Consider the following 15,079-nt stretch of genomic DNA (forward strand, 5'->3'; position numbering starts at 1 on the left):
CAACATGTTTTGATTGCATGCCAAAGTAAATGGCAACATATTTAGAAAATCGAATCAATTGAAAATGCCACTTAATCTTTCATATTATTCTGAACAAAAATATAAACACAACATGTAAAATGTTGGTCCCATGAGCTGAAATAAAAGATCCCAGAAATGAGCCAGATGCACAAAAAGCTTATTTCTCTCAAATATTGGACACATATGTTTACATCCCTGTTAATGAGCATTTCTCCTTTGCCAAGATAATCCATCCACCTGACAGGTGTGGCATATCAAGAAGACGATTAAACAGCTTGATCATTACACAGGTGCACCTTGTGCTGGTGACAATAAAAGGCCACTCTAAAATGTGCAGTTTTGTCACAACACATTGCCACCGATGTCTCAAGTTTTGAGGGACCGTGCGATTGGCATGCTGACTGTAGGAATGTCCACCAGAGTTGTTACCAGAGAATGTAATGTTAATTTCTCTACTGCCTCCAATGCCATTTTAGAGAATTTGGCAGTAAGTTCAACCGGCCTCACCACGTGTAACCCATGCCAGCCCAGGACTTCCACATCCGGCTTCTCACCTGCGGGATCATCTGAGACTAGTCACCTGGACAGTTGATGGAACTGAGGAGTATGTATGTCTAATAAAGCCCTTTGGTGGGGAAAAACATTCTGATTGGCTGCGCCCCTGCCCAGTTGTGAAATCCATTGATTAGGGCCTAATGAATTTATTTCAATTGACAGATTTCCTTATATGAACTGTAACTCAGTAAAATTGTTGCATGGTGCTTTTATATTTTTGTTCAGTATAGTTGTTCGATATCTACAAGCCAGAGGATTACTTTTATTCTGCACTTTTTGATGACAGAATTTGTCTGTTTTAAGACTAGTTCATTTCTCAAGACATGCAGCTCTTTACTATTCAGTATGTGTCATATGCTCTTTAAGTCAACTGCAATAAGCACTTTTTTTGTTATATACCTTTAAAAAATTGCTTTTTCCCGTCCTCACCGGGATACAGGGGTTTTGTTTGACCACAATGAACACTGCCTACATATTGGCTGTGTTCGAGTGCATCAAATCAGTGATGTAGTGTTAGTCAATTTGGACTGATTCTAACCCTAACTTCATGCACACATCCCAGGTCAACCACAAACCTAACTCTAACCCTAGCTTCATGTCCACCATCCAGATCAACCAAAACCCTAACTCTAACCCTAGCTTCATGTCCACATCCCAGTTCAACCCTCAACCAAAACCCTAACCGTAGCTTCATGTCCACCATCCAGATCAACCCTCAACCAAAACCCTAATTTCATGCACACATCCCAGTTCAACTCTCAACCAAAACCCTAACACTAACCCTAGCTTCATGTCCACCATCCAGATCAACCCTCAATCAAAACCCTAGCTTCATGTCCACATCCCAGTTCAACCCTAGCCTCAACCACAGCCCTAACCGTAGCTTCATGTCCACAATCCAGATCAACCCTCAACCAAAACCCTAACTCTAACCCTGGCTTCATGTCCACATCCCCAGATAAGTGAATGGAAGTCTTCCCCTCTAAAGCAGGCAGGGCTCATTCATACGATTCAGCTTAACCACAACTGTCCTGTTTTCCCCAAAGTGCTGGCTAAAGACCAACACCCCCAGGCTGAAGGGTCATGTGGTAGGTCACACACAATTCAGGCCAGCCTTTTGGATGCTGCTGGGGTCAGTGAGGATTGGTCTGTATGGAAGCAGGATGACACTGGGCTTGTCCAATAGCAGAAGGCCTTGGATGTGCCGGATACCCCCCTTTTAACCTATTGATCTGGCCCCAGAGCTCGACCTCCATCCATGTGCAGTTCTATCTTCACTCCACCCCCTAACAGTGTCGTGTTGGCAGGTGCCCAAAACCAATTCCTAATCGAACATCCTCAAGAGACCCCCCCCCCCCCCCCCCTTCCCATGTGAGGGGTCACCATAAATGAGGCTGCATATTCACTTTCACATTTTATGTAAGTGCAGGTTAGCCTGGGTCACAAACAAACATCTTTCTAATACAATGATTTGTTTGGACAGTACTGTAGTATATCTCTACGCAGCCTACTGGGTGTTATCATGATGGATCACATGGTTGTAGTAATATTACATAAGAGGATCATAGTGTGTCCGCAATGATTGTTCAGACCAACAAACAATATTAGGCTAAGTGATTTTAGAGTTATTACAGTCATAAGGCACTATACATTGTAAATCAATGTGAGTTCAAAATTAACAGATCTTAAATTAGATTTTTTTTTCCAATGAAGAATCATAAGTCCTTGTACTTGCATTTTAACTTGAAATATTTCACGAGTTCAGTTATATTTCCTAAAATAGTTTCGTATCACCACTTTTACACCTTAGCTTTCATCCATTTTCTCTTTGTTGAAGTGCACACCTTGATCCTTGACTGTGAGAATCAGCTTTTGGTTTGGTTATATTTTGGGCTGGGGACACTCAAGGACACAACAGCTGGGCCTCGGGCCCTGCTGCTGAATGAGAGTCCAGAGCAGGGAGGAAGGTCAAACTCACTCCACAATACAACATGGACACTGGATCAATATCTGCATTTAAGCAGCAGCTGTCCTGCTCCTACCAATGCTTCCTGGTAATTGCTCAGCCTAGTTCTCAGTGGTGGAGAGAGTGCCTCATTTCCATAAACAGTTTTTTCTCCTCCAGTGACCATTTGCAGTGCAGTTGTCCTGTTTGACATGGAGTGACTTTTACCGGCCCATGTTGAAACAAACACAAATGTATCTATCTTTACCCATATGCCTTAATAAAGGTCTATGTGACCGAAACATTTTCATTTGTCAATTATGTTTAATTACGCAAGTATACACAATGAGTTCTTCTACCAGTTCTCTATATCCATGTCGTCACTTTCAAAGTGGGAACATTGGTCAAGATGTTATATGGACCAAATTTTTCAACACCTTCTTTCCGTTGGTCAAGTGTCCCTGAGTTGTCTTAAAACGCATCATACTGGTGTTGGAATACACCCGTGTCCTTGAGAGCCATTAAAAATAAATGCATGGTGTAAATAGTATATGGCATTGGCAACTGATAGTGTGTAAGGCCAATATGCCAAGAGCTTTTAAAAGTTTTAAGATGTCTGTAAGTGTCTGAGCATTATGCAATGGAGGTTGCTATTTTAATGACACTTCAGAGTTATGTTGGGGGATATCTCACAAAGAAAGTTACTGAATTATTGAGACTAACTGGGAAGTGTTATGATGCTCTGTCAACCTAAATACTTATGATAGGTAATTATCACCACACTCTTTATTTTCCTCTTGTTCTCTAACTGTGGCTATTAGCGGTCTTAACTGCAACTCCTTTGTGTTAGAATACAGACTCGTCAGGGGCATTACAAATAAATGCATGCTTGGAAGACAACATGATAACCAGTGGTGGAAAAAGTACCCAATTGTCATACTTAAGTAAAAGTAAAGATACCTTAATAGTAAATGACTCAAGTAAAAGTGAAAGTCATCTGGTAAAAGTTTCAAAGTATTTGCTTTTTGATATACTTAAATATGAAAAGTAAATGTAATTGCTAAAATATACTTAAGTATTAAAAGTAAAAGTATCAATAATTTCAAAATCTTTATATTAAGCAAACCAGATGGCCCGATTTTATTTGATCAAAAAAAAAATGTACTCATAGCCAGGGGGACACTCCAACACTCAGACATAATTTACAAACAAAGCACTTGTGTTTAATGAGTCCACCAGATGAGGCAGTAGGATAACCAGGTAGGGTCTCTTGATAAGTGTGTGAATTGGACCATGTTCCTGTTCTGCTAAGCATTCAAAATGTAAAAGTACTTTTTGAGTGTCAGGGAAAATGTATGGAGTAAAAAGTACATCACTTTCTTTAGGAATGTAGTGAAGTAAAAGTTGTCAAAAATATAAATAGTGAAGTAAAGTACAGATACCCCAAAAACGACTTAAGTAGTACTTTAAACTCACCTTGTCAGGTGTAAAATATGTTATATGCTTTGTTGGACCAATATCCTTTTGGCTATATAGTATCTGAAATTAAATGCAATACCTTGGTTAGAGTGGAAATTTGATCTACAGTCTAGCTAGCTGGTAAAGGATGGTTCTGAGTAAATCTGAATGGACTTTTGAACAGAAAATTGTTGGGATAACCTAATATGAATAAACACACGCACGCACACATAAATATTAGACCCAGAATATAACACGTTGCCCTGGTTCTTTTGACAGACAGTATGATCAATTATTTATTGCATATCCAAACTATCCACATGAACTACAACTCCAAAGCCATTTCCACACAAACACACTTTTCCTAAGGAACTGATGCTTACCAGGAATTAAATTCTTAGTAAGCAATAGACCATAGTCACACCTTGCACATTAACAACTGTGAGTTTCATGGTGGGTTTCCTCTAGTCATCATTCAACACTGCACTCAAGGCAGAATAGCTGTGCATAATGCTCCCCAGATCTATGAGGGCATGTGGATCATATTCTCTCAATGATACTCAATCATGTTCCATGGTTGAAACTCTGTAGCCTTGTTTATTTAGGTATGTCTATGTCCAGGTGAATTATCATTCTAATTCCCAAGCCTCTTAGTTATCATTGAATTATCATTGATCCTAATGAGTCATCAAAGTAAAGGTCTGCTCCATGTTTTCAAAAGGCATAAGGGAAATTAACAAACCATATGCATTAATCGCACAGATGTGTTGTATGCATTAACTTTCGTGTATTAACTTTACAGTGACACCTGACCAAAGTATACCTGCTATGGCACTCATAAAAAAATAGAAGTGATCAAGATGTTGGCCTGTGTATTGATTCGCCGACTGATGGTGGCAAAGGAACTCTCCCATACATCTCCCCCATGAATTACTCAACCGTAGAACATCTGCTCGGAGGAAAAAGTAATCCCTGCTGCGATCAGGAGCGCAGTCACTTTCCTCTTGGATTAGCACGTAGTTCGTTCGACTGGAGGTAGTGGCTGAGAGAGTTAGTATGCGAGAACAATTTGAATAAATGGAGTCTTTTAAAAGGAAATTATATCAGCGCTTCCTGTTTTTTGCGTTTTTCCTTCCAATCTCAGGTAAGACAGTTAACATTGTGTTTGAGTTTATGTCAAATTGAAATGATAGTGACTGATTTAGTGGTGGGAAAATGCCGAACTGGACATTGAACGTGTGTCCATACTCATAACGTTACTCCTATCCTAATAGGGGTTGCTATTTAAACTGATAAACATGAAGTTAGTTGAAGTTAGTTGAAGTGTTCTGTACTAACGAATATACCACATTGAAGAGTTTAGCCTTAGTTGCGATTTCTATAGATGAATGGACGCACTGCCGCTGCCCGGAGTTTAGGGGGCAATGAAATGGCCACGCTGACAACTGACTGCTTCGACTATTGCCATATGTAGGCTATATATTTAGATAAACACAGAACCTATACATGTTTATGCTTGGTTTTTGCTTGTGTCGCGAGTTACATGATAACCCGGGTTTCTAAATAAAATGGAATACGTGCAGCACAACACAGCAATCAGATACACGTGGATTGTGCAATAATACCAGCCCTGGTTTGAGATATTGATAAACGCAAAAAAACATATAGGTTAGCAGTTCCTAACTCATGTTATGTTCATTCAGTACATACAAATGAATTATTATGTCAATAGAAAAACTGGCTACTGATTTTCTCTCCATAAATAATCCACTTTGACGTTTGATACAGTCAATTAAAATAGGCAATTAACAATTAATATAATGTTGTGTAAATTGCTGTGGGAAGTAGCTGCTCCGAACATGGTGATCAGCTCAATGTTTAAAATATATACATATATATTGAAATTGATTTCCAACAATTTAATTAGTGAATGGTGTTGGATTTTTTTCTTCAAGTAGCCTACATCAAACCTTTTTGACAGCTTGTATTTTCCCCCTTCAGCAAATGTGTAGGCCAATTTGATTATCAAAGTACATGTGGTATTTCTGAAATAAATATAGTAGGCTACACTGGCCTATCATTTAAATAGGACATGCTTTCTATTCATTTACCTAATCTCCGGTGTTGTACCATAGAGACATGGGAAGGGGTCCCCCAGCTCAGATGGAACTTGACCAGATCAAGTATAGTGTTTGTTTATTGGATAATTTGTGTTATAGAAATTATTCAAGTGTTATAAAGTGTTATGTGAAGTCTTATACTGGTGAACATGCCTCAAAACATGTTGCCTGGGTTTATTTAGCACTAGTGAATTCTGATAAACCAAAGGTAGGCTACAAGGTTTGCAGTCTAAAGTGTTAAATTAAATGGTTATAAGCTGTGAATCCCATAGTGAATCCCATAGTTATCTCAGAATGGTTCACAATAAATTAGGAATTGTTTAACATGAAACTATTAGTAGCCAACAGAGCAATTAATATTTCCATTACGACATTAGATGGTTCAAGCCATCACATTTGATTTGGAAAATTATAAAGGCTTTTGCTTCCTGCCTGGATTGTTACTTTATTACAGCTGGCGGTCTTATCATTGAAAGGGGAGCTACTTATGATTTTAATGCTGGGGAGTGCAATAAAACATGTGTGACTGAATGGAGCCATGAAATCAGTGACTTCACAGCTTTGTGAGACATGAGTCTCTCAAGCATTTCGCTACACTCGCATTAACATCTGCTAACCATGTGTATGTGACAAATAAAATTTGATTTGATTTGATTTGATTTGATTTGAGTAATAGGATTCAATTGGAGCAGAAAGAAATTAAATAGGAGTGCTGTACCGCAGTACACCGAGACCTGCTTGCTGTTGGATGGGCTCCAAGCCCTTGCCTGTAGTCATTATGATGTTAACATGCTTTCAAGTGTAGATCCTACCAAAGCAATATGCCTGTGGACAAAGTAGAATAGTTGTAGGTCCTGGCCTAGAATTGTCGCTAATTTCATCACATTGCGTCTTCTCCCACTCCAGCCAGGCACTGACTCTGTTCTCTTCTCTTCCCCACAGGTGTTTTGTGTTTTAGTGAGTTATTTTTTATCAAAGAGCCCCACGATGTTACTGTCATGCGGAAGGATCCCGTTATATTGGACTGTCAGGCGCACGGAGAGTCGCCTATTGCCATCAGGTGGCTTAAAAATGGAGTAAAAGTAGCAGAGAATGACCGCGTCTACATTCTCTCCAACGGCTCACTTTCTATTTCGGAGGTGGAGAGCAGGAGAGGAGACAAATCAGATGAAGGGTTTTACCAGTGCCTCGCTCAGAACAAGTATGGAGCCATCCTGAGCCAGAAAGTCTGTCTTACAATTGCAAGTAAGTATCATACTGGAGTTGTGTATAAGCATCACATGGAATAATGGAGAGGTTATGCAGGGCCTCCAACCTTTGGGCCACAGAAGATGTACATCATTGGTCATGTTGGTGCCTGGTCATGGGGAACTTCATAAACACAGTAGAAAAGTAGACAACTATTTACATTGGATGTACATTGTACACTTACTTACTTATGATAAGTAACATAAACCATCCACATTCTCCTTCGAATCTCTTAGTTACTGTGTAGATACATATAATTACCATTTCATGTAACTGCATAGGATCTGTGTGACTTATTTTAATGTGTTTAATACTTTGAAAGGTTAGCCAAGCCTTACTCTGAGGATGTTATGTCATAGCATGTCATAATAACATTTACTTCATGAACAAAGGAAGTCATGAGTCACAATTGTGTTTTCATCTTGAAAGCATGGTAATGATATCCACTTTAGAGGTGAGCTTAGTACAAGCCCTGCACTATCAGCACAAGTTCTTAACTTCTTAGCAGGTATACAACTGAACAAAAGGTTTCATGTACACTCTTAGAAAAAAGGTTTCCAAAAGGGTTCTTCTGCTGTGCCCATAGGATAACCCTTTTGGGTTCCATGTAGAACCCTCTGTGGAAAGAGTTATACATGGAATCCAAAAGGATCTACCTGGAAACAAAAAAATATTATTCAAAGGGTTCTCCTATGGGGACAGCCGAATAACCCTTTTAAGTTCTAGAGAGTACCTTATTTTCTAAGAGTGTAGAGCCACAATCCTCTGTGTTGAAATGATGATTTAACAGAGTGAGAGATCTTGCTTGTAGTTATCTGCTAAAATGTTTGCTGACATAGTCATTGGGGAGGCATAAAATAGGCCTTTCCCAGCTCTGAAACTGAGGAAAAGGGGGTCTTTCTCTCATCACCAGCAGGGTGCTATCATTTTCTATGTTGTCTGGTGCGTCTAATCTCCTTTCTTTCTTCGCCAGTGTAATGCCCAATGTTGCGTTTTGGGCATTCCGGTTATCTAATCCACCTAATAGCTGAGGAAAGGAAGGCATTGGAGGCTTCAGTGGTGTCATTGGGGGGAAGGGGGGTTACAGCCTTCAAAGTTTGGGGCCTTAAGCCAAAAAGATACTCTGAGTAGAGGAGAATATGTCCATTGGTGTGCAAATGAGGGAGCTGCAGGTTTGAAAGGTTAGGAGCTGTCCAGGATGCTGGTTACACCAGTGCTAAAGAGCAGATGACCCCTATTCACTGGACTGGGCTTTCATGTCGTTGCTCCATGATCACTGGGAATTGTTCTTTTGGAATGGTTTTTTTCTCTCCCAGTAGCACGTATATGAGCCTGCTGCCTATTTTTTTAAACGGCCAGTGGAGCAGCTTTAGCCAGAGCTGCTCTTTAGGGACCCTGTTCCCTGGTGTCACCACCCCCCAGGCCATGTTTCTTGCTGTGCTTCTTTTGCACAAAATAATTTGTCTTTTTTTCCCTCCCTTGCATTCCCTTTCACAGGGAAACCTGAGCTTTTACGTGGCACTTAAGACACGCACCCATCCAATAATATTGTGATGGTTACTAATTCTAATTGTATATGGAAAAGTTAAGTCCTGATCCATGTAGAATTGGGCAGGATTGTTGTGAAATTATTTAGTTGTTAAAATTGTTAAAATGATTTACCGCTGTGAGGTCATGGTTCCTGAAGAGCCCACTGGTTGGAATACCATTCTTTAGGAGCACATCTCCTGTCTGATATGATCCTGACAATCCACTGACAAGTAGATGTTGAGAGACAAGAATGTGTCAGTCCTGGTTCAGTTCCCTAAGCTGACCTATAAACCTATAAAACAAACAGATAAAATGTTTGCTTTCCAGATAGGCCTAGATTTATATGTAAGAGAGAAAAAGTGACTATTTTTGTATTTTTGGGCCTTTACAAGCACTTTTGAAATGACTCTCAGGGTAATCGCTCATGGACAGATCTACGTAAACATAACCGGTACCATCGCATCTGTTGGGAAGTAATGGGAATGGTTGGATAATGAGCAGCAGTAGTTACAGTGTTTGGGTTTTTCGCCACTGCTTATTTGGACAAATCACGATTTTGTAAGTGTAAGCATCTTTCGTATTCCGGAAGGGGAGGGGACATTTGGCCCGTAACTTGCGAAGAGAGAGGGTGAAGCTCCTCGTTCTACCATCTCTTGATCCCTTCTCTTAACATGTATGGACCCAAAACTTAATCGAGCACCTGACCAATAACGCAAGACTTTTGTTCTGGGTTAATCGAGATTACTATCAGGACAATTGAGTGCAATACAACCTCAATCTTTTTTTGTTTTGGAAGATGCCACACAGACTTGTAGATGCTACACCAATAAAATACAGAGTTAATGAGTCTTGATTTGCATGAGGTACATGAAAACAGTGACTGCCTTAAAGCCACTAAAACGACTTTGACCCTCTCACATGCTATACAGCTAGTTTCAGTCCGCTATTACAGTGGCCTGTGTCCTTACTGTGATTTTTACAGGACGCTATGTGTTTGTAGTTTTATTAATTGAGAGGGTTTGTGCTTTTATATTATGAACTTAAGAGGTGATAAAGGCTGCGGAGTTTATAGGCTTGTTTTAAAGGGACACTTAGACCTGCTTGACGGTCTATCTGGAAGCTCATAAAATTTGCACGTACCTGAGAAATGCTCAGTGGTAGAAAACAAAGGTGGCAGTGGGGGTTGTCGAGAATCACACACGCACGCACGCACGCACGCACGCACGCACGCACGCACGCACGCACACACACACACACACACACACACACACACACACACACACACAGTACACACACACACACACACACACACACACACACACACACAGTACACACGCACACAATTTTGAATTTGCCGTTCACTCATACCACAGCCTTTCCTTGAGTGTCTAAATGGCCAAACTTTATTGCATGGCCAGCCAGTGAGAAAGAGGCTAGTGGTCTCCTCACTATGGTTTTCTGCTCTGCTACTCTGAAGAATTAATGAAAAGCTTTTCACTCTGGCCTTCTTTGTCCACCTTGCCCCCAACTGCCCCCTGACTAAAATGAGTTATTAGGGGGCATTTGTTTGTCCAGAGATCAATGGTTAGGACAGCTGGGCCTATTCACTGCTGAAAGGGTAATTATGACAATGGCACTGCAGAGTTTGATTAAACTTTTTAAATTTAGATTTTGTTTTTTTAAATCAAATTTGATTATACTAACTTCAATTATGCTTTTTCAATCAACTCTTTTTAAGTTTGAGAAAGTGACTTTTTATAAATTATATGACTTTCCGACATGGCCTATTTGTTTTGTATCCTTAGGTCTTAAGATGCTTTTTATTGATGTTACTGTGTCCTAGGTGTAATTTATGACGCCCCTGGTTGCATTGAAAAAACACTCCTTATTGAATGCTGTGAAAAGATTTCAGAGTGAGCGTTACTGTGGCTCTGAGCTTTTCATGTGTTGCATCCTTCACCAGGAAGATTGTTTGTGCAACATGGGGGGACCTTTTGTACCTTCTGCCCAGAGGCTCTTCTCACCTCTGGCCTTAATAGATATCCCTCACTATCAGTCATGCTGCCAAGTCCTTTCTGACTCTGGCCTTTAGAAAGACTGTGGCATTATTTAACAAAAAATAACACTAAATTCGGTTAATTGTTTTTGTATTTGATTTATTTCACCTTTATTTAACCAGGTAGGCCAGTTGAGAACAAGTTCTCATTTACAACTGTGACCTGGCCAAGATAAAGCAAGAGGGTAAGTAATAATATGGGGATGAGGTAGTCAGGTGTGCTATTTACAGATTGGTTATGTACAGGTACAGTGATCGGTAAGCTGCTCTGACAGCTGATGCTTAAAGTTAGAGAGGGAGATATAAGACCCCAGCTTCAGAGATTTTTGCAATTCGTTCCAGTCATTGGCAGCAGAGAATGGGAAGGAAAGGCGGCCAAAGGATGTGTTAGCTTTGGGGATGACCAGTGCAATATACCTGCTGGAGTGCGTGCTACAGGTGGGTGTTGCTATGGTGACCAGTGAGCTGAGATAAGGCGGGGCTTTACCTAGCAAAGACTTATAGAAGACCTGGAGGCAGTGGGTTTGGCGACGAATATGTAGTGAGGGCCAGCCAACGAGAGCATACAGGTCACAGTGGTGGGTAGTGTATGGGGCTTTGGTGATAAAACAAATGACATTGTGATAGACTACATCCAGTTTGCTGAGTAGAGTGTTGGGGGCTATTTTAGAAAATTGCATCGCCAAAGTAAAGGAACGGTAGGATAGTCAGTTTTACGAGGGTATGTTTGGCGGCATGAGTGAAGGAGGCTTTGTTGCGAAATAGGAAGCCAATTCTACATTTAATTTTGGATTAGAGATGCTTAATGTGAGTCTGGAAGGAGAGTTTACAGTCTAACCAGACACCTAGGTATTTGTAGTTGTCCACATATTCTAGGTCAGAACCGTCCAGAGTAGTGATGCTAGTCGGGCGGGAGGGTGCGGGCAGCAATCGGTTGAAGAGCATGAACTTAGTTTTGCTAGCATTTAAGAGCAGTTAGAGGCCACAGAATAAGTGTTATATGGTGTTAAAGCTCGTTTGGAGGTTTGTTAACACAGTGTCCAAAGAAGGGCCAGATGTATACAGAATGGTGTCGTCTGCGTAGAGGTGGATCAGAGAATCACCAGCAGCAAGAGCGACATCATTGATATATACAGAGAAAAGAGTCGGCCCGAGAATTTAAACCTGTGACTCCCCCATAGAGACTGAGGTCCGGACAACAGGCCCTCCAATTTGACACACTGAACTCTGAGAAGTAGTTGGTGAACCAGGCGAGGCAGTCATTTGAGAAGCCAAGGCTATTGAGTCTGCCGATAAGAATGCGGTTATTGACAGTTATTGAGTCGAAAGCCTTGGCTACGTCGATGAAGACTGTCTTTTATCGATGGTGGTTATGATATCGTTTGGACCTTGAGCGTGGCTGAGGTGCACCCATGACCAGCTCGGAAACCGGAAACCAGATTGCATATTGGAGAAGGTACGGTGGGATTCGAAATGGTCGTTGATCTGTTTATTAACTTTTTTAGATTTTAGAAAGGCTTTTACGTTATAAAGATTTTAGAAGATGTTTTTCCGAAAATTGTAAAAAGGTTTTATGTTATAAATGTGGGAAGACCATCCCTAACACCATCTTAGGCTAGTTCTGTTTTCAGATCTGGTTTCTACTCTTTGAAAATCCCTTTGTCCTCGGAGCAGATGCTCCCACTTTGAAGCCGGGCCTCCTTTTTTACCTGGTATTTTCCTGAACAAGTAAATGTTAGTGTTGAGTCAGAGATAATGATTTAAGTTGACCATTACAGGCAGGAAATGGATGGTTTGAGAAACGTTAAATGTCAGTTGCCCTGAGAAAAACGATGAGAGGGGATTGTGTCTTGATGAACGGCCATGTGACTTAGTAGCTAACCACGTGAGTGCTGTCAGTAGGCCTCCTCGGATTGATGGGGTTCTCTGTAGAGATGAGTATGATCCCTCCAGGCATCCTAAACCATGTTTCCAGAGGTTCACAGGGCATTACGCAATACACAGACATTGTAAAACCATATCCATATCCATGTCTTTATCCATATCCTTATCCATCGGTTCCGATGCAAGGTCTTACTGTGAGTGTGCTGGGATGTTTTTAGTTGATTCAAAAATTAGCTCCCAATTGTGTTTTTTCGAGGTTACAAAACCAGTGTAGATAATATATCTCGCTCATTGATTTCATAAGAGAGAATAGATAGGAGGCATAAAATATATAACGAATCCCTGATGAAAAATAATAGCGTAGACCAACATAGGTTGGTTCAGAACAGGCGCTTGTTTTATTGTGTTTTCATGGTGTCTTCGCTTTACCTGTATTTTTGCTGGTGACCTGCATAAGCTGGTCACCAGCAGAACCAGCATCAAGTCACATCATGCTGGCTTGCAAAGTGATGTTTCATTCCTAATGGAATCCAGCCAGAGTGTGGATATCCAACAATTGGACATTTTTCCCCCCACAATATGCATTCAGAATGACTGCCATTGTTAAGAAAAAGAAGAAGAAATGAGACTACCCAAATAATAAACTGGAACAACCATTTCAGTAATGGGTGCAATAAATCCAACTAACAGATTGGATTAGTTTTGAAAAATGTATGTTATTTATCTTTGTGTAGCATAAGATTAATTAATCAATCAATGTACATGTAAAAAACACAACAAACAATTCTAAAAATCAACTGAAATGGAGCATGCTGGGAAATATGATAATGACGGGCGTGGTCAGACCAGCTTGACCAGCTAAAACCAGCTTGATCACCAATATACTACACCAACATAAGCTGGTATAAGTCCAAAACACAGTGAAGGCTGATCACCAGTGTCCAAAATACCTTGAAGGCTGATCACCAGCAAAACTTGCTAGACCATGCTGGCCAACCAGCATAGCCAGCTGGACCATGCTGGCCAACTAGCTATAACATGCTGGTCAAACCAGCTTGACCAACATCTGTCCAGCATAGACCAACATGGACTAGCAAATACCAGCATGGACCAGCTTGAAATGTATGCTGGTCTATGCCGTTTTTTTTCAGCAGGGATTTGGGACCATTTTTGACTACCCCGATAAATGACAAGCATGTAGTGAAAAGACACTTGGCCTCTGGAGTAAGCATACAGAATACTGGTTGTAAAAAACGGAATACATGGTTGTAAGGATTCCTAATGCTGAACAGTTTACTAACTTCATATTGTGGTCCACAATAAAGCACCCAAATGACTATTCCACAGCAGACTTTGTGACTCCAACAAAATGGTTGTTTGACCCCACCAGCTCTTTCCGTGTGTGACCACAGCCCCAGTCTTTATTTTGGTTGCTAAGGAATGTATTAGACCTGCAAAGGCTCTGCAGCATTAGGACCACAATAAAGGAAAAGCAAAATCTATCAATCTATCAATCTATCAATCTACAGGTATGTCTACCCGAAACATGTGTTATGTTTTCAAAATGTATTCCATTGGCATCATCTCCTATTGGATTTTGAGCACAAAGCCTTATTTTATGGTGACTTGTTTTCATTTTAGAGAAACAAAGCATGACACAATAATTGATTCAGAAGGATTGGGTTAAATGCGGAAGACACATTTCAGTTGAATGCATTCAGTTGTACAACTGACTAGGTATCCCCCTTTTCCCTTTTCCCTTAATTAAGTAGAAGACTGTACTGATTTGAAAATTAACTGTTTAAAACCAGCACTCTGATGAAGAGATTAGACACAATGAAAGCACTGTCTCTGGTGGGTGAAGGGATGATGTTGAATGATTGAAGAACTTTGACACCAGATAAGAGATGGGAGGAGGGGGCAAGTGTCCCTGTCTTAACCCCACACCCCCACTGGCCAGGGGACAGAGAGGTCACAGTGCTCATGGGATATGTACTTTGTTTGCCCTGGGCCAATGACCATTGGGCTGTTCTGCAGGCTCTATGGAGCTTCCTCCAGTAGCCTGCTTCCTGACCCAGCCCAGCTCGCCCGGCCAATGATTAATTTGTGGGGCTGTTCAGCATTGCATTCTTCCCCTCAATTGCCAGGCTGAGCATTCTTTTTCAGGAACCCTTATTATTTATTAAAGGGGGAAAGACAAACGCGGTGTGGGGTCTTGCCACATTATGAGGGAACTCATCACTCAAGAGTTTCTTGGGTTCT

At 40.8% G+C, this 15,079-nt stretch overlaps 1 protein-coding gene across 1 annotated transcript in view; it reads left to right on the forward strand.

Annotated features, from left to right (window-relative positions):
• The first annotated feature begins 5,011 nt into the window (after positions 1-5,011).
• The window catches only part of LOC139411487 (protogenin A-like), a 41,838-nt gene continuing 31,770 nt past the window's right edge, over positions 5,012-15,079 (forward strand). The window contains exons 1-2 of the mRNA XM_071157925.1: positions 5,012-5,123; positions 7,042-7,344. Of these exons, the coding sequence (XP_071014026.1) occupies positions 5,057-5,123; positions 7,042-7,344 (370 nt within the window). The 5' untranslated portion in view covers positions 5,012-5,056. The remainder of the gene's footprint in view (positions 5,124-7,041; positions 7,345-15,079) is intronic.

Source organism: Oncorhynchus clarkii, chromosome 6 (assembly GCF_045791955.1).
Source record: "Oncorhynchus clarkii lewisi isolate Uvic-CL-2024 chromosome 6, UVic_Ocla_1.0, whole genome shotgun sequence".
Lineage (NCBI taxonomy): Eukaryota > Metazoa > Chordata > Actinopteri > Salmoniformes > Salmonidae > Oncorhynchus > Oncorhynchus clarkii.